General features: G+C 38.7%; 1 protein-coding gene across 4 annotated transcripts in view; it reads right to left on the bottom strand.

Moving 5' to 3' along the window:
• PPHLN1 (periphilin 1) overlaps positions 1–23,683 on the bottom strand; it is a 149,650-nt gene that overhangs the window by 86,282 nt on the left and 39,685 nt on the right. For all 4 annotated transcript variants that reach the window (XM_006865311.1, XM_006865312.1, XM_006865313.1 and 1 more), the window contains one exon: positions 10,104–10,315. In XM_006865311.1, the coding sequence (XP_006865373.1) occupies positions 10,104–10,315 (212 nt within the window). The remainder of the gene's footprint in view (positions 1–10,103; positions 10,316–23,683) is intronic.

Genomic DNA, 23,683 nt, shown 5'->3' with positions numbered 1-23,683 from the left:
CTCCGACAGTTGAGGCTTTGCAAGATAAATTAAGATAAGAACAAATGAAGAGGTGGCTACAAAGATGCTAAGAAAATTTTTCATCTATCTGGATCATGAAATTTAGGATTGATTCTTGGTTATCAAGATAAAGATGTTCCGGGGATCTACTGATCTATTGAAGAAGATATAAAACCAAAAGGGGGTGGCAATAGAAGGGTGGCACACATTTTAAAATGTTCCTGTGTTAAAGATACATACACACACACACACACACAAAGCCAAGAACAAAATTGGTAGATAAAATTTTGTACTTACTGCTTTTCCAAGATAATCGTATTTAGGAGCTAAGATACAAGTTGAATTAAAGTCCTACAAACTGAAAACGGAAAGACATCTCTGAATAGAACTCTCTCAATACATCAGCAAAAACAACATGGGCTCTCTTTTTTAAATATAAATAAAACATTATGCCATCTGCACACATTACAAAAGTGTGCTTCTGACCAGAGCATACTAAGTTCTAGAATAGGGATATGAATGCCATCACTCCACCTCCTACACATAAGGTTGCTGGTTGAGGTCAAGTCAATTCTAATTCATAGTGACCCCATGTATACAAAGCAGAACAACTCCACAGGGTTTTCAAGTCTGTGACCTTGAAAGCTTATTATCAGGCGTGTCTTCTGAAACACATCTGGGTGGGTTTGAACCACCAACCTTTCAGCAAGTAGTTGAGCACTTGTTTGCATCACACAAGGGCACCTTACATATATGGAAATGTCATGAATTCATTACTGTTTTAGAACCACCATCATTTTGATGTCAAAAAAGTTATAGTTATACTCCCAGGATTCACTTAAGAAACTCATAGCCAAAATTCTCTTACGAGTATACAATGACTCCTCAAACAAAAACAGCTTATAGAATCTAAAGCAACAGCACATTAATAGCCTGGATCAGTTAACTGCCCTTCCATTAAAATACTACATAAAGAACTTCACCTGATACAATAACCTTCTCCAATTATCCCTCTCCACTGGCATCCTTCTGCTCTTCCTTCAGTTACCATGTTTATTCTCATATAATTACTTGTTTGTCTCTCTCAATACCATAAACTCAGAGAGAGGACTTGATTTGTCCTGCTTGGTAAGCCATTTATGTTCAATAAATTTTTATTGACTAAAAGATTGTATAAGTATTGAACACTAATACAGTGACTTTCATATCAAGAAATTCTATGATATCAGCTGTTAAGAGAATTGTTTTTAGCTTCTGTTCCTATTCACCATACATAAGTTGAAGATAACACATTAATGTGTCAGACTGCAAAGCCGTTTGCACTGCAAGGTTGGCAGTTCAAGCTCACCAGCTGCTCCTTGGAAACCCTATACAGTGTCGTTATGGGTCGGAATTGACTCAACAGCACTTCAAACCAACAACAACATCATTTTAAATGCACACAAAAAGCCTTTTCTCTAAATCATAGTTAAATCTCAAAACTCTATTAAAATGTCAGTTATAATCCAAAAATCTATATGGATATCAAAATTAATTCAGTTGACATGTCTTAAGATTTGTCTTTAAAGCTCACAAATAACTACCTTCTAAATTAGTATTCTGAAAATAATATTTTTAATTCTTATACATTTTCATTATATTAAACATATGTTTTTAAAAAATAATTAAGTGCTGGTGAATAAGACTCTTCCATTATATCTGCTTTCCCCCGTCATCAGTTTTTTGACTTTTTAATTGCAAAAACCAAAATATTCATATGAGTAAGACTATGCAAAATAGGATTTACTCTTCTACTAGAATCCTTCTTCCCACACTCGAAAAATTATCTTCTATTTTTAATAGGTATGGCATTGTAGGATAAGCACTGGACCACAAGGTCAGTTTGAACCACATGGTCAGTGTTCAAATTCATCAGCTGCTCCTCTATGAGCCCACAGCACTTACCAACAACAAACTGATAATTGAGAAAATAAAAACAGCTGAGTCTAAAGTTAGAGCTATATAAATAGACCAACAAAAACAATAAACTTGCAAATCTTTTGTTTAAATATGCAACCAAAATGATACACAACCTAATTAATAAATGAGAATTACCAATAAATCTGACATTGTTGGTGTTATTTAGTGCCGGTTCCAACTCATAGTGACCCTTGCATAAGATTTCAGAGGAGTGGCTGGTGGTTTTCAACCTATGACCCTGAAGTTAAGAGTCCAGTACCTATCTTACAGTGCCTCACCAGGACTCCAAATCTGACATTGTTCTTGTTTAAGTGCCATCGAGTCAGTATCAACTCCTAGCGACCTTATATGCAGCAAAACAAAATACTGACCAATCCTGGGCCAACCTCACTATTGTTGCCACACTTGAGCCCACTGATACCAAACATGATATCCTTCTCCAGCGACAGGTCCCTCCTGACAATATGTCCCAAGTATCCCTTGCAAATACTTAAAGTGAATTAACAAAGAAAAAGTCGGTAAGTTTGTAGCTAGTTGTCCCTGTGAGCCACAGTGGATTTACAAAAACAAAAGCAATTTTCATGACACTGTTTTGATAAAGCAAATGTTTTGTGACACATTTTAAGAAAATAACTGACAAACTTTTAAATAAGATCCTCAAGTAGAAATGAAGACAAGGTTGCTGAATTAACATAAAACATTGATGATAAGTGGCTGAGGTCAATAAAGAGAGATCCCAAGAGGTTTCTAAATTTGATATTATGCTAAACAACACAATCATTAATGGTTATCAAAAAGACAAAAGGTACACTTAATTTTCAGATAAAACTAAGCTGTTTTTATCTGCTGCTAATATAAAGGAGCTCTGGTAGCATAGTGGTTACGAATCGGGCTGTGAACCTTAAGGTCAGCAGTTTGAAACTACCAGCTGCTCTGTGGGAGAAAGATGAGGCTTTCTGCTCCCATAAAGATTTACAGCCTCGGACACCCTGTACAAGGTCACTATGAGTCGGAACCAACTCCATGGCATGTAACAACAACAATATAGGATCACTAAATAAAACTGTAAGGTATTTAACAAAATCAAATAGTAAGTCAAAGTTAATAAGATGAAATTTAGAATTCCTAGATCAAAAAAAAAAAGTGTGTGTGTGAACTTCCACACAACCAATTGTGCTTAATTAAATACTGCTGTTGGCCATTATGAACCTGATAATCACATGGATTACTATGCCAGGAATGACAAATTGAAGAGGAACGGTGTTACATTCATCTCAAAAAGAACATATCAAGATCTGGCCTGAACACATTGGTCTACTGGTGAGTGGAAGAGGGGGAAAGGAAGTAATTAAGAAATGGGCTGAGTTCAGCCACATGCCATAGACTTCTGTCGACCTGGAAATGAGAGAGAAAAGAGTAAAGGCTGGTTGGTCTGAAGTGTGGTGAGACGTGGGGATTCCCAAGCCATGCAAAAGGACATAGCCACAGAAGGCTAGAGCTGAGAGTGAAGCATCCAGCTGTCATGACGTGAGGGGAGATGCAAAACAGCACCCAAATTTGCAGACAGTACCCATTTGACCTAGCCTTGATGGCTTGATAATCAGAACTCGATTAGAGGAAGATTAAAAAAAAAAAAGTTTGATAAAAGAAACTAGTGTAAATTGCTATGCTTTAATGAACTTGACCTACACTTATGGATGTGTTACTGTTGTTGTGTGCAGTGGAGTCTATTCCGATTCATAGAGAGGCTGTAAATCTTTACAGGAGCAGAAAGCCTCATCTTTCACCTGCAGAATAGCTGGTAATTTCAAACTACTGACCATGAGATTAGCAGCCTGATTCGTAACCACTATACTACCAGAGCTGCTTTACGAATGTAGTACCCCAAAATACCAACTGAGAGAACAAACAAGATGGTGGATCGGGTAGACATGCAGCGAGGAGCTCCATGAGCAACAATACAGAACACGAGACCAAGCAGGCTAAGGGGATACTGCCAGAACTCTGAACCACATAAAAAGGAATATTAAGAAGGTTGGAAGACTTACAGCAAGCGGAATTTGTAGCAGAAGCAAGAAATCCATTGCTTTCTAATCTAAGATGCTCATGTGCTCCCAGAGCCACCATCTTGGGGGAGACTGAGCAGGGGAAGAATCAGAGCAGCCATGAACACCTGACAGAACAGCAGAGATAAAGGTACGGACACTCTTTTTTTGTTGTTATCTGTTCATTGGTCTGTCTGTGCACCTCCATTCAGGTGACTAGAGGGGGTGATGGAGCAAGTGGAAACACCAACCCCAACCCCAACCCCGAAGGGTTCAACTATGCATGCGTACAGATCTCCTCAAAATTTAAAGTGACAGTTTCGACTTAAAACCAAACAGCAGTGCAAACAGTATGTGGCAGCATTACCATGAACTCAATCACCAAATGAAAGCATCAAGAACAATATAAAACTATAAGAACATAGGATCTGGGAGGTCACTCTATGAGCAATACAAACTGCCACAGCCGGCCCTGAACTGTTTATCGCTGGGAAAACGGCCTGAACAGGGATTGTGGAGTGGGACAGACAGACTATAAAGGAAACAAGCCGAAAATTAAATCCTGAGTTACGTTACAATGACCAACAGTGGCATCTTGAAATTTCTCAGGAAGAAAAGTGAAAAGGGAAGCACATCTCCTGATCACATCTACCTGGAGGCAATCAGAAAGCATAAAAAATAGCAAAATACACACCCATCTAAGTTTTAAGGCCACAGCTAACTCTTGAAATATGCCCAAAAAACAGAAACAGATGACCATATCAGCACGTCGAAAAACGAGATAAAGTAACTGAGGCAAAAGAAACCAAAGTAGACCTACACTCCATATTGTTAGATGGACAGGGTTTGGAAATGCCTGAGAAGGAATTCAGAAAAATGGTTACAAAATGTATCAAAACACTATACAATGGAGTAGAGAAAAGTAAGAAAGAAGTCAGGAAAGTGCTGCAGGAACAATCAAATAAGATATATACAGCACTGGAAACAATTCAAAACCTACAGAAAGAGGTCCAAACAATTAATAATAAAATATCAGAAATGGACAATACACTGAAAGGGCAAAGGAGTAGAACTGAAGAGACAGAAGTAGAACTAGTGAGCTAGAAGATAAATCTCTCAACACTACTAAGATAGAAGAGCAAGCACAAAAAAGGATAAAAAATCTGAAGAAGGCCTAAATTTCATGTTGGATAACGTGAAGATGAATAACTTAAGAATTACCAGCATTCTGGAACAGGAAGAATAACACAAGTTCACAGAGGAGATAGTTGAAGAGATGCTGGAAGAAAAATTTCCTAACATCCTGAAAAGTGAAAAGGTAAGAATTCAAGAAGCTCAACGAATCCCAGAAAGGATAGTCCCTAAAAGAAAACCACCAAGACATTATATAATCAAGCTCTCCAAAATCAAAGGACAGAATCCTGAAGGCAGCTAGGGATAAGAGAAGTGTAACACACAAAGATAAGCAAATAAGATTATGCTCGGATTTCCAACAGAAAGCATGCAAACAAGAAGGCAATGGGGAGACATATATAAAACCCTGAAAGAAAAAAAACTTCTGACCAAGAATCCTCTACCCAAGCAAAGCTGTCAATCAAATATGATGGTGTAATCAAAACATTCCAGGATAAACAGAAGCTAAGGGATTTTGCCAAAGCCAACCTGCTATAAAAAACATCCTAAACGGAGTTCTGTGGACAGAGAACCAACAAGACCAAATAACTATCAGAGAATGATGTATGTGGCAGCATCACCCTGAACTCAATCGACAAATGAAAGCATCAAGAACAGTATAAAATCATAAGCAAGAACAGTATAAAATTATAAGAACATAGGATCTGGGAGGTGAGTCTATGAGTAATACAATTACAAGGTGAGAGAAGGTAAACACAGAGGAACAGAGATCCAGGGGCTGAGAAGGTGAGGTAGATAGCAGAATAAAATGGACTGTCTTAAATGGAGGGAAGAATTTAAGGTAACCAACCACAACAGTGGGTTGGGATGGGGGGTTTAGTTAGGGTGTTGGAAAGGACAGTTTCCCAACAAGAAGGGGAAGGAGGTAGAAGAACAAGATAGATAGGGGAACACTGAGACAAGTTTACATGGCCTACGTGAGACAGAGGTAAATAGTGATACATGCTCAACCTTGGAACAACACGGCTCTGTGATAAAGCGATCTAGGCACAGTTTTTGAAGACAGTAAATAATACTAAAACGCTTGACTGTCTTTATGAATATTGGTTTCCCTTGACTACTATTGTAAAATAGACACTTGAGTGGGAACAGAATGTTGGAAAACATGATTAGAGAAAACTTGTAAGCCCGTCTTCAGCCTATAATTGACTGATTGGAATACCTAAAGGGGGGTTCTAGAACTTGCCCTGTGAAATAGGCCTCTTGCAAAGCCTTGGCAGAGTATAGGACCTTAGGTGGAATCCTAAGTCCCATGCAGAACCTTATGAGGTGGGATATTCCCACTAGAAAGGACAAGCAGACCAGCCTGGAACAGCTAGAGCAACAGAAGATACATCTTCAAAGAAAGATCATTAGGAAAAACCCAAAACAAAAATGTCAGCATGACAGGCTGCTACAAGAATAAGCAAGCTGCTCTCCGGGAAGCCATCAAGGCAAGCAATCAAGTTCATTCAGGACAAACGCCCCTCTAAGACTGAAACTCAAAGGGAACACACAAACAAGCATGTAAGCTTGCTGGCGACCACATTGGTCTACTGGTGAGTGGAAGAGGGGGAAAGGCAGCAATGAAGATAAATGGGCTGAGTTCAACCACAGTCCATTGACCCCCGTTGGCCTGGAGATGAGAGAGAGAAGAGGATGGACTGGTTGGTCCAAAATGTGGTGAGACCTGGGGACACTTGAGACCACGGACAAGGACATAACCACAGAGGGCTATAGATGAGAGTGAAGCATCCAGCTGATGTGAAGTGAGGGGAGATGCACAAGAACAACCAAACTTGCATATAGTACCCATTTGACCTAGCCTCGATGGCTTGATAATCAGAACTCGACTAGAGGAAGATTAAAAAAACAATTTTTGATAAAGGAAACAAGGATAAATTGCTGCAATTTGATGAACCTGACCTATACTCATGGAGGTAGTAACTCTAAATAACAACAGAGAAGGAAGGAGTCTTCACATCAAGTATCAATGCTATTCCCTCTGTACACAGGGTAGATAAGGATGGGCAACTTAGACACTGGCTACCTAAAATGGGGGGGCTATAAAGGCACAAAGTGACTGGCTTACAAGTTTTCAAGAGGGAATTTAGTTTAAGCGTGTGCGAGGGAAGATAGAGATCCTATTGAATAGTTTTCATCTTGTCTAGACGCATCTAGTGAAAAGGATAAGATTCTTATGATTCAATAGCGAGTAACTGTTATCAAGACTAATTGCAACTGTCACAACTGTAAAGGTGTAAGTTTTATAACAAAAATGGGGGAGTGGTTAATCTTACAGTCCAAAAACAGAGGACCCTAGGACCATCAAGGGAGAAGAGCACAAGCGGAATACAAGACCCTATCCAGAGAAGCAGTGATACCCGAGATGGAGGCGGAGGTGATGGCATGGAGAGATAGATCAGCTGAGGATTCTAGACTTATGGAAAGAGAAAGGCTGTGTGCTGGCAGCCAGGAGGCTTGCTTGCAAAATGTGCCCTTTGGTTGTTTAAATTATTACATATTTCTGCGTGTTTTTGTGGATCATGTCTGTAGAGTGGATAGAGTACGGTTCCCCAACAAAATTCTCATAGGACAACCCTCGCTGTCCTCAAAGAACGTACATGCACATTGTTGTCATGATGGGAAAGATATTCCTGGGCACAACTTTCCTGGCCTTTTTCTCATCAATGCAGTTCAATTTTTCTTAAAAGTTCTTCCTAATAAGACCCTGTGATTATCTTGTGTCCTTCAAGAAGATCTAACAAGATTACCTCTTCGGAATCCCAAAACACAGTCACCAAAACCTTCTACGGTGACCTCTCTGCCTTGAAATGAACCAGCAGATCCCCTTGAAAGCCACTGCTTTGTTTGGGCCTTTGTGGGTTTTTTTTTTAAGGCACTCTGTATGATAAGCACTGGACTGCTAACTAAAAGGTGAGTGGTTGAAACTCACCAGTTGCTCCTTGGAAACCCTATAAAGGGTCGCTATAAGTCAGAACCAACTTGACAGCAATTAACAACAACTAAGGATTCCTGGTGTAGCGTTGCAGAATTAGCACTGGACTGCTAACTGCAAGATTGGTGGTTCAAACCTACAAGGAACTCATCAGAAACCCTATACAAGAAAGGATTCAGTATGAGTTGAAACCAACTTGGTGGCACTTAAAAACAAGACTAAGACAAACATATTACTGAGAGAACTTATCTACGGCCATCCACTGATCACAGAGATATATTTAAACACATTTTGTTTTGAGTAAGTCTGTGCACGAATGAAATGGAGCTTTAGTAGCAATACATTTTGACTTACCCTTGTGTGTGTGTGTGTGTGTGTGTGTGTGTGTGTGACGCGCGTGCACGCACGCACACTTATTCCTTAGTGACAGAAATATATTTATATATAACAGTGTTTTCTGAAAGAGCTCAACTGCAGACTAGAGTCTGATAAAACAGGAATGCTTTATCTGAAAAAGGGAGAGTTTATAGATTTCTCCCAATGCATACTGAGCAACTCAGTCAGGAGGATGTGCTATTATTGCACAGAATGTCACATATACCCAGGCACTCCAAAGTGAAAAAAGAAAAAAAAAGAAGCCAAAGGTTGGAAAAATAAATGAATAAATAAACCTAAGGTAGCTTCAACTTTAAATTCCACAAGGTTGAATTTTACATTTAGGAAAAACCACTGACACATACAATGAAAACTAGACGGCATAAGTTAAGTACAACCATCACCTAGTGACAGAGAACTAGAGGTCTGGCTGACATAGTCACTAACAGAAAATTGAGACTGTATGATTTTCATGAATTATTTAAGAGAATTTGCAAACTTATAGATGACACATCAGAAAGAATTATTTCCTAGGGTCTAGTGTGGAAAAAAAAGAAGTATGCATATGATCCTCATTATATTTTTTCCACTTTTCTGAAAGTTAAAAAAAAAATTCAAAGATAAAAAGTATTTTTAAAAGTATCCCTTATATACTCAGGTAGTTACTCTAAATACCAACAGAGAGGGAAGGGGTCTTCACATCAAGTATCAATGCTATAACCTCTGTACACAGGGTAGATAGGGATGGGCAACTTAGACATTGGCTATCTTAAATGAGAGGGCAATAAAGGCACAAAGTGACTGCTTACAAGATTTCAAGAGGGAGTTTAGTTTAAGAGTATGGGGGGAAAGAAAGAGTCCCCACTGAATAGATTTCATGTTGTCTAGATGGGTCTGGAGAAAAGAGATGGGGATAAGATTTGTATGATTTAATAGTTAGTAAGTATTATCATACTACCAGCGGGTCCGCGGGAGAAAGATGAGGCGGTCTGCTCCCGTAAAGATTTACAGCCTTAGAAACCCTGTGTAGGGTCCCTGTGAGTTGGAACAGACTTCACGGTACTTAACAACAAGTATTATCATGACTAACTGTGACTGTCACAATTATAAAGTAGAAGTTAATACAAACAGGGGAGTGGTTAATCTTACAGTCCAGAAACAGAGGACCCTAGGACCATCAAGGTAGAAGCACACAAGCAGAATGCAGGACGGCTGAGGATTCTAGATTTATGGGAAGAGAGGGACTAAGAGCTGGTGGCCAGGAGGCAGACTTGCAGAATGTGCCCTTTGGAGATGTAAATTATTATATATGCCTGAGTGGTTTCTTTTGTTTTTTGTTTTTTAAAAAAAGCTAAAGTGGATAGAGAGAAATACTGTTATCTGATGGTACATGGAGGGAATGATAATCATTGTAATGAAACAATGTGTATGATTTGAAGAACATAAAACTGATGAATTGCCCTGTAAACTTTCACTCAATCCACAACAAAAACCTTTCAAAAAAGTATCCCTTATAACAATGTTAAGGCATGTAAAGCAATACAGACTCATTAGTGGAGACTGATAAAGAAAAGGTCTTTAAAAATACATACTTCTATGTTGAGATTGATGGAAAGAGTATGCTTTGCTTCTTTCTGGAGAGTAGCTTCTACTGCTGACACTGGAGCCAGATCTGCTGTGTGGAGAATCCTTTCGGCCTACAGGAGATTCTCTGAAAAAAGGAGCGTCCCTTTTATGAGGAGACCGGTCTCTTGCATAATGAGAAGAGTAGAAACTTTTTCTTCTAAAGCCATCTCTCACATCCCTTTAACGGAAAACAAACACACAAAATGTTAATTATAGCCTCTATATAATGATGCCTGCTGCTCAGTGGTTAAGCACTTGGCTACTAACTGAAAGGGAAATGATTCAAACCTACCAGCTGCCTGACCCCACAAGCAGTTCTGCAGGAGAAAAGACCCAGGGTAATCTGCTCCCATAAAGACTACACTGTAAGACATCCTATGGGCGGTTCTACTTTATCTTATGGAGTTCCTATGATTCAGTTAGACTAGATGGCACACAAAAACAACAACAACAAATGTAAGGCTTGGAGTCTTTCGGTGGCACAAACAGTTAGGTGCGCAAATATCAGCCAAAATATTAGCAGTTCAAATCCACCCAAAGGCACCAAGAGGATTGGAGATCTGCTTCTAAAAGGTCACAGCCTTGAAAAGCCTATGGAGCAGTTCAACTCTAACACACAGGAAGTATCTATCATGAGTCAGACTTGACTTGTCAGCAACCAACAACAGTAAAGCTGTATAAAGAAAAACTGTCTTTAAGACATCAAAACAAATTGGCTAACTGTTGTTTAGTTCCTCTTTGTCATTAGTGAGTTTCTTTCTGGTTGGTCTGTCCTTTTTTGACAGTGGTGTATTAAAATCTCCTGCCTACTATTACTGGAATTCTTGTGTGGCGCTGTGAGTTAATGCGCTGGACTGCAAAATCAGTTTGAATCGCAAGGTTAGCGGTTCAAGCTCACCAGGCGCTCCTTGGAAACCCTATACGGGGTCGCTATGGGTCAAAACAGACTGACAGCACTTAACTACAACTACTAAGCATGCTAGAGAAACATGCTAAAAGACAAACTAATGGCCTAGATTTTCAAATGCTTATAAAGTAATTTCAGCATACTGAATGAATTAAATGAAATCCAAAGGTTTGTTTGAACATCAGTTGATTGTTGTTGTTGTTGAACGCCAGTCGAGTCGATTCTGACCCATAGCGACCCTGTATACGGTTTCCAAGGCGCAGCTGGTGAGCTTGAACCACCAACCTTGCAGTTCAAACTGATTTTGCAGTCTGACGCATTAGACCGCAGTGCCATGCCAGCTTAGTGTCCACACATATTACCTGTAGGTGTAGGTAAGTTTCACTGGGCAAAAGCAAGAAGGAGCTAAAATTCACTTATATGACATATAAACTTTGACAGAATAAGTGAAATAACACATTAAAGAAATTCTAATACATTTCAGTCAATAAAACTGCATGTGTCATACTGCAAGCATACTAATTCATTTTAGTGGCTACAGATATATAACAACATACATAAAACAAGTTTATACATGTTACAAAAACAAATTTCTGTATCAGGTGCTGGGGATCCAATGGTACACCAAATACACACAGGCCCTACTTCTTAGGAGTCTCAGACTAGTAGAAGAGGCTGACCTCAAACAAATAAACATAAAACATGCACACGAGAGAAGGCAAGGAAACTATTTAAGCAACCTTCTTAATCCAGGCAAGAAGCAGTGGTTGTTTAGATGGGTTGCAGGCATAGGAATCAATATACAAATGTCCTTTGAAAGTATATTTAATGGGACAAACAAGTATGAGACACATGGGTGCCAAGATCATTTCCAGAATTCATTGATGAGTTACTAGAAAAGTCAATTTCAGAAGCAAGTACAGAGGTGGGTTGTTATTGCTGCTGTTAAGTATCACAGAGTCAGTTACAAATCATAGCGACCCTGTATAAGGCTTCTGAGAGCGACTCGTGGGTCTGAAATGATGACCTTGTGGTTTGCTGCACAGTGCTTATCCTACAGGGCCACAGCAGGTAAGAGATTCACATTTTAGAATGGAGTACATTACATGTGAGCTATCATGTAACATCTAGGTAGGAAACTAAAGACACTGCTCTCAGAAGAGAAATTTTGGTTAAAAACATAAATTTATCTATAAATACTTACAAAGATTTCTGGTCTGGTACTGTAGGATCAGAACTGGACCACAAACCACAAGGTCAATAGTTCAAGCACACCAGACACTACCTGGAAACCCTACACAGGATCACTGTGAGTTGGAAACCAACTCAACGACATTTAACAACAACACAAATATTTGAAGCCATGATTATGGAAAGAAACAGAACAAAAAGAGCAGAGGTCACAGGCCCATCCGAGCTAGTGCTAAAACCTACAAAATTAAGAAAGAAATAAGTTGTTGAAGAAGGAACAACCAACACATTATGAAAACAATACAGTGAATTATTGGAAAAATCAAGGAAAGAGTGCGCCAAATAAAATAAGCATTTATCAATAAATGGCTTAGAAGACAGAGAAGAGCAGCTCCACATTTAGAGGAAAGGTAGCCCAGAAGAAAATGAAATGTTGAACTACACTTTCTTAATCCTGTCACCAGATGGCGGTATAATCAAAGCACAGACCCTAAGAACGGATTGCAGTGGCTGGACACACCTGACAGACATGCGTGTCAGATTTTAATAGCTTGGAGTGGATTATTTTCTATTCCCCTTGATATCAACCTCTCCAACCACCCACCAATTTAAGCAAAAAACAACCTAATAGGCATCAATATATCTTAAGTATCCTCTTTGGTACTGTAGTATTAGACAAGTCACTTCTCCTATTAAGCTATATTGCTGGTCCACTATATGAAACGAGTCCTGGTATGGCACTGTGGGTTAATGTGCCAGACTGCAAAGCCGTTTGAACTATAAGGTCGGCGGTTCAAGCTCACCAGTTGCTCCTAGGAAACCCTATACAGGGTCACGATGGGTCAGAACCCATTCGACGGCACTTAACAACAGTATGTTGAGTTGGCATTGCTCTACAAAAGTTTAGATCTTATGTGTGTATAGGAGGAGGGTGAGAGGGGAAGAGGGATGGCAAGAATAGTATAAATGCTCAGGGAAACTTATCAAGACCCCCTGTGGATGCCTGACACCATGGATAGTACCAAATCCTATATATAATATGTTTTCTCCTATACTTAACATGCACCCTGGGTACCCCAGGAGACTGGTGGTGTTAACCTGTCAGTGCCAGCAAGGCATAGTCCAGTCTCTCATCCAACTGAGCTTTGACATAGCCAAATGGCCAACATCACTACTCTTGCACGTTGGAACCATTAGGAAGTAAAATTAGAGTCCTGGTGTGGCACTGTGGGTTAATGCACTGAACTGTAAAGTCAGTTTGAACCACAAGGTCGGCGGTTCAAGCTCACCAGCGCTCCTCAGAAACTCTAGACAGGGTTGCTTATGGGTTGGAAATTACTCGACGGTGCTTAACAACAACAAACAGCAAGGATTGTGATACCATGACAAGTGGGTCTGATTATCAAGAGATATACTAAGTGACTCACAGGTGGATAGCATTTATAGACAGTGTGGATACTCAGGAGAGACAGCTAATTCATGTCCCAGGAGACATGCAGCAAAATTTCACTGTGCTACTCAGAACCACGGGTAATTATTTTCAGATTGCCGGTGATCACTGTAACTGAAACTGGATAAGAAGGGATTGCTGTAGATAGAAAATTCATTTGCCTCCTTAAATCAAGTTGAGATTTAGATCAGAACTGTGAATAAAAATAAAATATATATATGGAGCTCTGGTAGTGTAATGGTTACGAATCGGGCTGTGAACCACAGGTCAGCAGTTCGAAACTACCAGCTGTTCGGCGAGAGAGAGATGAGACTTTCTGCTCCTGTAAAGATTTACAGCCTCGGAAACCCTGTATAGGGTCACTATGGGTCAGAACCGACTCCACGGCATATAACCACCACCACCACCATATATGCATATAAAATCAAACCATATATGTAGGAGTCTATTCTTAAAAATTAAAGAGAAAAAGTTACAATTAATTTTAAAGAATGTTTTACTTATAACAATATATCCCAACTATTTTCAACTTCTGGTGTGGCACTGCGGATCAGCACTGGACTGTGAACCACAAGGTCAGCAGTTCAAACCCACCAGCTGCTCCTTGGAAACCCTAGACAAGATTACTATGAGTTGGAACTGACTCAATGGCACTTTACATGCAACCAAAATAAAATAAATTTAGTGAGATCTTTTATATCCTTTTCTTCTTCCTAAAGCTTAACAATACATAGCGCAACTTCCAAAACATCCCACACTATCCTATAAATGAGATGGATATCTTGATGTTTGTCAAGGTCTAATTTTCCTTCCATCTCAACACAGGTATACCATACAGCTACTATGAATAACAGAGTATCTGGATTTACAAACAACTAAATGCTGGACTACTAGCCAAAAGGCTGGTGATTTGAACGCCCCCAGAGGTACCTTGGACAACAGGTAGAAGACCATTTCAAACATTTCAAATAAACTCACTTTGACTAACAGGAACAATCTGCTTCTGCGAGAAAGGTCATAGCCTTGGAAAACAGTGGAGTTGTTCTACTCTGCATACATGAGTCAGAATCAAGTCAATGGCAACTAATAACAACTACTACAAATGGTGGTAGGCACTGTTTAGGTACTATAAGGTGCTAGTTAATGCAGATGATGTCAATTTTATAAAGCAGTTAAGTTTTAACTTTCTGTAAAATTTTCTTTCCACTATATGATATTTCAAGTCCTGGTGTGGCGCTGTGGGTTAATGCACTGGACTGCAAGGTCGGTTTGAACCGCAAGGTCACCAGCCACTCCTTGGAAACCCTATAAAGGTTGCCGTAAATTGCAACTGACTCCATAGCACTTAACTACAACAATTGTATTGAAATCCTTATTACCTGAAAAAAGCATATGATATTTAAGGAGCTCTGGTAGTGTAGTGGTTACAAATCGGGCTGCCGACCTCAAAGTCAGCACTTCAAAACTACCAGCTGTTCTGCGAGAGAAAGAGGAGGCTTTTCTGCTTCAGTAAGATTTACAGGCTCAGAAACCCTATACAGAGTTGCTATGAATCAGAACCAACTACACAGCACATGACCACCAACCACCATATGAGGTTTACATTTTGGTAAAAATTTAAATGCAAAGGATTGGTTTTGAAAATGTGGCAGGGGCAAACTAAGCAACTTTATATCTTAACCTTATACCTAAACAAAAACCTTTCATAGATTTACTTCTAATCCTTCCGGCTAAATTTACCAGCACATCATTAATGCCTTCAGATGGATAAAATCACTGGGAATTTTTTGCTTTCCTGTCAAGTTATTTCTGTAGTGTGATATACAACTTTAATAACGGAAACTTAAAATCTCTTTTTGTTGTTGTTTTAATGGAAAATTAGTTTCTTTTTTCCTTTCGTTTCATTTACTGCTCCTGTTCAAGTAGAAAGTCATTCCAAATATTACAGGAAAAAAACTCACTTTGACTATCATTAACTTTTATAACCAATATATTAATATTCTCTAAAATTCCTTATCTAACTTTAAAAGAGATAACTGATCTTCGACTCCCTGATCACACTTCTTCCAATCCAGTAATCCTGCCCCTATAACAACTCACTAAGAAATCTGGACAGCTAATATCCTGCTTCGAATCGTGGAGTGGTGCTGTGGGTTAATGAGCTAGACTTCAAGGTTGGGCTAAACTGCAAGGTCAAGTTTACCAGAGGTTCCTTGGAAACCTTATACAAGGTCACTATGAGTTGGAACTGACTCACCCACGCTTAACAACAACAACAAATATCCTGCCTAGTAATTAAGCAGCTGCATTATAACCCTCAAGTTCTGATATGGAGATGCAGGATAAGCACAGGCACCTCAAACCCACCAGTTCCTTTGAAAGAACTCCTTACATGGTCGCTATGAATCAGAATTGATTCAATTAAAACAACTTAACATTACTAATCTAAGACAGAAAAAGCAATTTTTACACACTGTTCAATAATGCTTAAGTGTGCTCATGAAACTAGTATAGGTATCATTACTACTCTTTTTCTAATATAAAAACTAAGATTCTCAAAACAAAGGCAAAAATAAAAATATGAGCCTGTTAATGAGACTCCTTGATATATGAGGGAAATTTTGCTCTCCAGGGAAACAGCTAAGAATGTCTGGACACAATTTTGATGGTAAAAATTGGGGAGGAGAGGGTGTTACTAGTATCAAATGGGAAGTGGTCAGATATGCTGCTAAGCAGGCTACAATGAACAGGATGGCCTTCCACGATGAATCACTATCCAACCCAACATGCCTACAGGGTGCTCGTTTCTGCAGTACATATACTAAAACTGGAACGATACAGAGAAAATTAGCATGGTCGCTGCGAGGATATAACGCAAATTCGCAAAGCAATCTTTATATTTTCAGTCAATTCACTATAAAAAAGTTTAAAAAAAAAAAAAAAAGAAAACATCAACAGGGTCAACGTTCAGAAACTCTGACATACATTATACAAGAGGGCTTCAAAAAACTTGTAGGAAAATTCTCTTATCTTTTCATTCCATGTTTCCATTAACTTTTCAAGCCCCTTTGTAAACATGCATTGTTGTGGTTGTTAAGTTCAGTCCAGCTTATTCTGATTCACTGTGACTCTGTATAGGATTCCAAGGTGAGCTTGAACCAAAGACATTACAATTAGCAGTCCAGTGCTAATCCTACACACCAGGATCCCTATATACATATATATACATACTCATAAATTTAACTTTTACTTGGAGAACTACGTAGCAACATTCTACAGTTTTCTTAGAAACAGTATCAGTTCTAAAATGTTTTTTAAAACATATCTAAAATTCAATATTAAAAGTTCTTAAATTCTCCTAAATAAAAATTACATGTTATATTTCCAAGTAACATTTTTCTATTTTCAATCTTTTAATTTACATATAGTCTAGCAGTTAAGAGCAGGCATATGCAGATTTTGGAGAAAATCTGCCAGGATTCAAATTATAGCTCCATCATTTCTTTACTATTGGAGAAGGTCACTGTGGTGGAGGTTTTTCAGTTAACTTCCATGTGCTTCTGAAGCTCAAGAATCTTCGTTATATGGTACTGCAGGATTAGCATTGGACAGCTAAATCTTAAGGTCAGCAGTTCAAACCTATCAGTTGCTCTTCAGAAATGTTATACAGGGTCATTTTGCATAACAACAACAAAATAATTTAAACTGAATGGTTTAAAATCAGGAAAGGTGTTCTTTAGGGTTGTATTCTTCCACTATACTTATTCAATCTCTATATTGAACAAATAATTAAGAAGTTGCATTATATGAAGAAGAACATAGTGTAATAAAGGAAGACTCATTAACAACCTGCAATATGTAGATGATAAGACCTCACTTGCTAGAATCGAAGAAGGCTTAAAATACTTATGGATGAAGATCAAAGACTATAGCCTTCACTGTGGATTGTATCTCAATGTCAAGAAAACAAAAATCCTCACCACTGGACCAATAAATAACATCACGATAAACAGTGAAAACACTGAAGTTGCTAAAGACTTCATTTTGCTGGTATCCACTATCCACATTCATGGAAGCAGCAGTCAAGAAATCAAATGCCATATTGCATCGGGAAAATCTGCGCAAAAGGCCTCTTTAAAGAGTTCAAGAGCAAAGGTGTCAGTTTAAGGACTAAGGTGTGCCTGATGCAAGCCATAGTATTTTCAGTACACTCACATGCATGCAAAAGTTGAACCACGAATAAAGAATACAGAAGAACTAATGAATTGAGTTTTGGTGTTGGAGAATAGAACTGCCAGAAGATTAAACAAATATGTATTAGAAGAAGTACTTCCAGAGTTGCCCCTTGGCGAGACTCTGTCTCTCATACTTCAAACATTTTAACAGGAGGGATGAGTAGCTGGAGAAGGACATTATGCTTGGTAAAGTGGAGAGTCAGCGAAAAAGAGGAGGACCTCCAATGAGACAGATTAGCACAGTGACAGCAGCAAAGAGCTTAAGCATAATTGTGAGGATGGTGCAGGACCAGGCAGTATTTCATTCTGTTATGCACAGGTCAGATGCAACTTGATAGCACCTAACAACAAGGTAATGCCAAAGAACCCTGGTGAAACAAAGGTTAGGTGCTTGGCTGTCAATCCAAAAGTTAACGGTTGAAACACACCCAGTGGCTCTGACACAGAAAGACCTGGCAATCTGCTTCCATAAAGATTCAAAACAAAACCACTGCCTTCATATTGCTTCCCTACTTACAGTGATCCAATAGGACCGAGTAGATTCCTGGTGTGGGACTGTAAGATCAACACTGGACTGTGAATCAAAAGATGGGCAGTTCGGACCCAACAGCTACTCACTGGAAATCCTATAGAGAGTCGCTACTAGTCGGAATTGACTTGACAGCACTTAACAACAACAATCTTTATGAAAGCAGACTGACACATCTTTCTACTGCAGAGTGACTGGTGGGTTCAAACTGCCCATCTTTCAGTTAGCAGCCAAGCAATTTAGCCACTGCACCACCATATCTACTTCTGCCACTAGAGCTTGTTCCTTTAAGATGGTAGTCAAGAAAATCCTCTCAGGCAGTTAGTACTAATCTACCATATAGGTTTGTTTTGAGTCAAAATCAATTTACCAAAAGGAAATGGTTGATGTTAAACTGTTTCAAGAGGTAGCATATGATCAAGAGCCAATGATACTGAAGGAGGAAGTCCAAGGTACATTGAAGAAACTGGCAAAGAACAAGGCACCAGGAATTGATGGAATAAAAATTGAAATCTTTCAAGAAAGTGAGGTAGCACAGGAAGCACTCACTCATCTCTGCCAAGAAATTTGGAAGACAACTGATTGGAAGAGATCCATATCTGTGCCCATTCCAAAGAGAGGTGACCCAACGGAATGTGGAAATCATCAGACAATATCTTTGATATTCCATGTGAGTAAAGATTTAGTAACAGTAATACAGAAACAGCTGCAAGCATATACATTGACTTCCAGAAGTTCAAGCCGGATTCAGAAGATGCCGTGGAATGAGAGATACAATTGCTGATGTCCAATGGATCTTGGCTGAAAGCACAGAATATCAGAGAGATGTTTACCTGTGCTTTACTGACTACACAAAGGCTTGGGACTGTGTGGATTATGACAAGCTATGGGCAACATTGCAAAGTATGAGTATTCCTGAACACTTAATTATGTTCATGAGGAATCTGTACATGAACCAAGAGGTAGATGTTCCTACAGAACATGGGAACACTGGTTTAAAATTAAGAAAGGTGTGTGACAAGGTTGTGTCTTTCACCATACTTATTCAACCTGTATGCTGAGCAAACAATACAAGAAGCTGGGTTCTATGAAGAAAAGCATGCCATCAGGATTGGAGGAAGACTCATTAACAATCTGCGATATGCAGATGATACAACCTTGCTTGCTGAAAGTGAAGAGGACTTAAAACGTTCACTGATGAAGATCAAAGAGCACAGCCTTCTGTATGGATTACATCTCAATGTAAAGAAAACCAAAATCCTCACCACTGGACCAATAAACAACATTCTTATCAATGGAGTAAAGACTGAAGTTGTCAAGGACTTCATTCTTCTTGGATCAACTATCAACACTGATGGAAACAGCAGTCAGGAAATCAAACGATGTATTGCATTAAGCAAACCTGCTGCATAAGACCTTTTTAAAGTGTTGAAGAACAAAGATGTCAGCTTGAAGACTAAGGTGAGCCTGACCCAAGCCACGGTATTCTCAATAACCTCATATCATGCAAAAGCAGGACAGTGAATAAGGAAGACCGTAGAAGAATTGATGCTTTTGAGTTATGGTGTTGGAGGAGAATATTGAAACCAATATTGGAAAAAGTGTAGCCAGAATGCTCCTTAGAGGCCAGGATGGCCAAATTTTGTCTCTCATACTACGGACATATTGTCAGGAGGAACCAGTAACTGGAGAAGGGTATCACGTTTGGTAAGGTGGAGGGTACGAGAAAAAGAGGCAGACTAGTGAGATAGACTGGCAAAGTAGCAGCATCGATGAGCTTAAGCGTGGCAATGATCGTGAGGTTGGTCCAGGATCAGGCAGTGTTTTGTTCTGCTGTGTATAAGGTTGCTATGAGTTGGTACCAACTCGATGGCACCTAACAAAAACAAACACCAGTCAAACCAGAAAAGCTATGACAAACTCTTTACTCTGGTCAGATGTGTATTTACTACTTAAGAGTAAAATTCAATAAAGTAGGAAATAAGGATATAAGAGGAAGGAAGAAAAAAGAAAAAGAAAGAATTTTACTTGTTACTCAGAACACCTCATTTCTCTTCTCCTTACCACATTCAAATACATACACATACTGCAAACAAAATACTGGCTACTTCAATCTGGTCAAAAAGAACTTCAAAAATGAATTAACTTTGTGTACCTATGGAGGCCAGATGAGCCACTGAAATGATTTTCCTGATACAATCTTTAAGCCTTAAACAAAAAAATATCCCCAGAAGTATTCTTAAAGAAAGGAATGTCTGCCTTGAGCATTAAGCTCTTGCAAGGCCTATCGATATAGGATCAAATGGACAAGGACAATTCAAAAGATTAGGAAGGAAACTGACAGTGAGTTTATGTTAATGGAAGAGAAACAACTTAGAAAAAGAGGGTAAAAAGATTGCATAATTCAAAGAATATAATTTAATGTCACTGGATTATACCTGTAGAAACTGTTGAAAGGGTATATATTTTGTTATAGATATTGCAAGAACAACAAAAAAATAAATTATAAAAAATAAAAAAACATAAACTTAAAAAAAATCAAGTAAGACGTCAAGAATCATCTTGAGAAAGCAGCAGGGTAACTAGTAGAGCAAATAAATTAAGAGGCATTGTTGTTGTTAGGTGCCATCGAGTCTGTACTAACTCACAGCAACCCTATGCACAACTGAATTAAACACTGCCTGGTTCTGTGCCATCCTCACAATTGTTTCTATGTTTGTTTGAGCCTATTGCTATTGCTACTGGCTGCCAATCCATCTCAATGGGGTTCTTCCTCATTTTCAGCAGTCCCCCATTTTACCAATGGCTGAGGCTGACCCACTGCTTTGCTATTTCAACATGTAGTTTCCAAGGTTACACCTTTGATGCCATTCCAGTGCATATCCCACCCCACAACATGGGAAGATGTAAACATGTGTGGAAGCATACACAAAGAACTCTTATTCATGCTCCATTTAAGATAAATTAAGCACATGACCACACATATCTGTAAGGAAGGCTCGGAAATGTAGTCTAACCATATTCCTATGAAGTTTAGTGAATAAGTACTTCAAGTTGTATTCATTTTAATGTGAAGTCTGGGATTTCTAGAATAAATTGCCTACTAAGTAGCAAGATATAAGGAGCTCTGGTAACATAGTGGTTACGAATCAGGCTGCTAATCTCCAGGTCAGCAGTTCAAAACTAGCAGCGGTTCCGTGATTGAAAGATGAAGCTTTCTACTCCTGTAAAGATTTACAGCCTCAGAAACCTTGTACACGGTCACTATGGGTCAGAATCGACTTCACAGCACTTAACAACACCAAAGTAGCAAAATGTAGAGATTTGGGGCTATAAATAAAGTCACCAGCAGGCAACAGAGGTGGGTGGTTTCTCAAACTTCAGCCTCAGACAATCCACATCACCACATTGTAATCATCCAAAATATAGCTTCCAAGATCCTTGCATTTTGACTGTATTATCTTACTTCCACCAGCACTGGGTTAAGTATTTTCAACAGCTCCACTGCCAAAATAAATAAAATCCAGACTTAATAGAATTTCATCCCAAACACAGTCACTAATTTTATTGTTGTTGTTAGGTGCCGTTAGTCACATATTAATATATCATACCTTAGACAGCTGGGCTACTTTTCCCTTCATAGGAATATGCTTCCATTATTCTTCTCCTGGTTAACTCTAATTTACCTTCAAGTTTTCTTCATATTATCAGCTCCTGCAGGGATCTTTCCTAAAACCCCAGTGTCTGTTTGTGTCTATCTATGTCACTTTATGCAAGTTCAGAATATTGGTTTATCTGTTGGACTCACTCAACTGTAAGCTAGTGGCATAAGCACAGTAAACACTCAATAAAATTTTATGTTATTGAACCACACCAAAGAAATACAGTCAAATTATACTGCATTGCTCTATCAAACAGTTGTTGTTAAGTGCTGTCAACTTGTTTCCAAATCATAGAGACACTGCATTGGGTTTCCAAAGCTTTTTATCTTTGCAGAAGCAAAAAAACTTAAACAGTGAGTCACCTAAAAAGATAAAACCATTATAAAAATATTTAAATTAAGTCATTTTTAAAGCAGAGTCCTGATGTGGGTGCTGTAGGATAAGCACTGAACCACAAGGTCAATTTTAACAGCAAGGTGGCGGTTCAAACCCACCAGCTGCTCCTCGCAAACCCTATAAAGGGTCGCTATGAGTAGGAACTGATTCAATGGCAGTTCACAAAAACAACATTTTTGAAGAACATCATTAATTAGTATGATTAATGAAAAATGTCCATCTGTGAATACAAAAAAAACAAACATAGTTTAAAATAAAGTTTACTGGTCACTTGATGATGCTTTTGTTACTCTGTATTTCAAAACATCATGTAATACTTCACACGAATTCCATCCTAAGGGTTTGTTTTTAATAAACTTTTATAATTACAGAGAAAAATGATGATGCTAAAAACAACCCCATGCTGTCTAACTCAATAATTCGTAGGAGAGCAGGACTTACTTCTTAAGAAACAGAATTTTCCTAAAAACTTTTTTGAAGTCCCATCATATATTGGATTTACAAAGTAAATAAAGTTCAACAATATGAAACACATAAGACAGAAATGAAGAAGGTGAGCTAAATTATAAGCAGAAAATTATATTGCCAATGACAGAGATACAAGAAAGACGGTGCTAAATAAATCAAGTCAGCCCAGAGATATCAACCTGCTATTGAACACCTGGTGTGGCCCGTAGCATCAGCACTGGACTGTGAACGACAAGGTTGGTAATTCAAAGCCCCCCAAATCTCCTCAAAAACTCTATACAGGGTCACTATGAGTCAGAACCAATTCAAAAGCACTTAAAAACATAGGACAGCACTGGAAAGGGAGGAAAAAAAAGACCCATGAGTCAGAACATTAGCTATATACAGGGGTTTGAACATATTGAGGCTATTAGATCAGATTTGGCATTTAATTTTGATCCTACTCACAAATTAATAAATTGCTATTATAGCTGTTAAGTGAGTCCCAATTTACATTAATCCCATGCACAACAAAAGAAAATGATGCCCAATTCTGTACCACCCCATGATCAGCTTCAAATGAGAATTTCAAATCAGCTTCAATTTGTGTTCTTAGGGTTTCCCTTGGCTAATTTTTGAAGGTAGATCACCAATCCTTTCTTTCTAGTCTCCCTTAGTCTAGAATTTGTGCAAGTTTCTACTGACATGAGTAGTGGCTGCACATGAAGT

The sequence above is a fragment of the Chrysochloris asiatica genome, unplaced genomic scaffold, assembly GCF_000296735.1.
Source record: "Chrysochloris asiatica unplaced genomic scaffold, ChrAsi1.0 scaffold00077, whole genome shotgun sequence".
NCBI classification, from domain to species: Eukaryota; Metazoa; Chordata; class Mammalia; order Afrosoricida; family Chrysochloridae; genus Chrysochloris; species Chrysochloris asiatica.
Note: the sequence above shows the minus strand (reverse complement) of the source record. Positions and strands in the feature narration are given on the sequence as shown.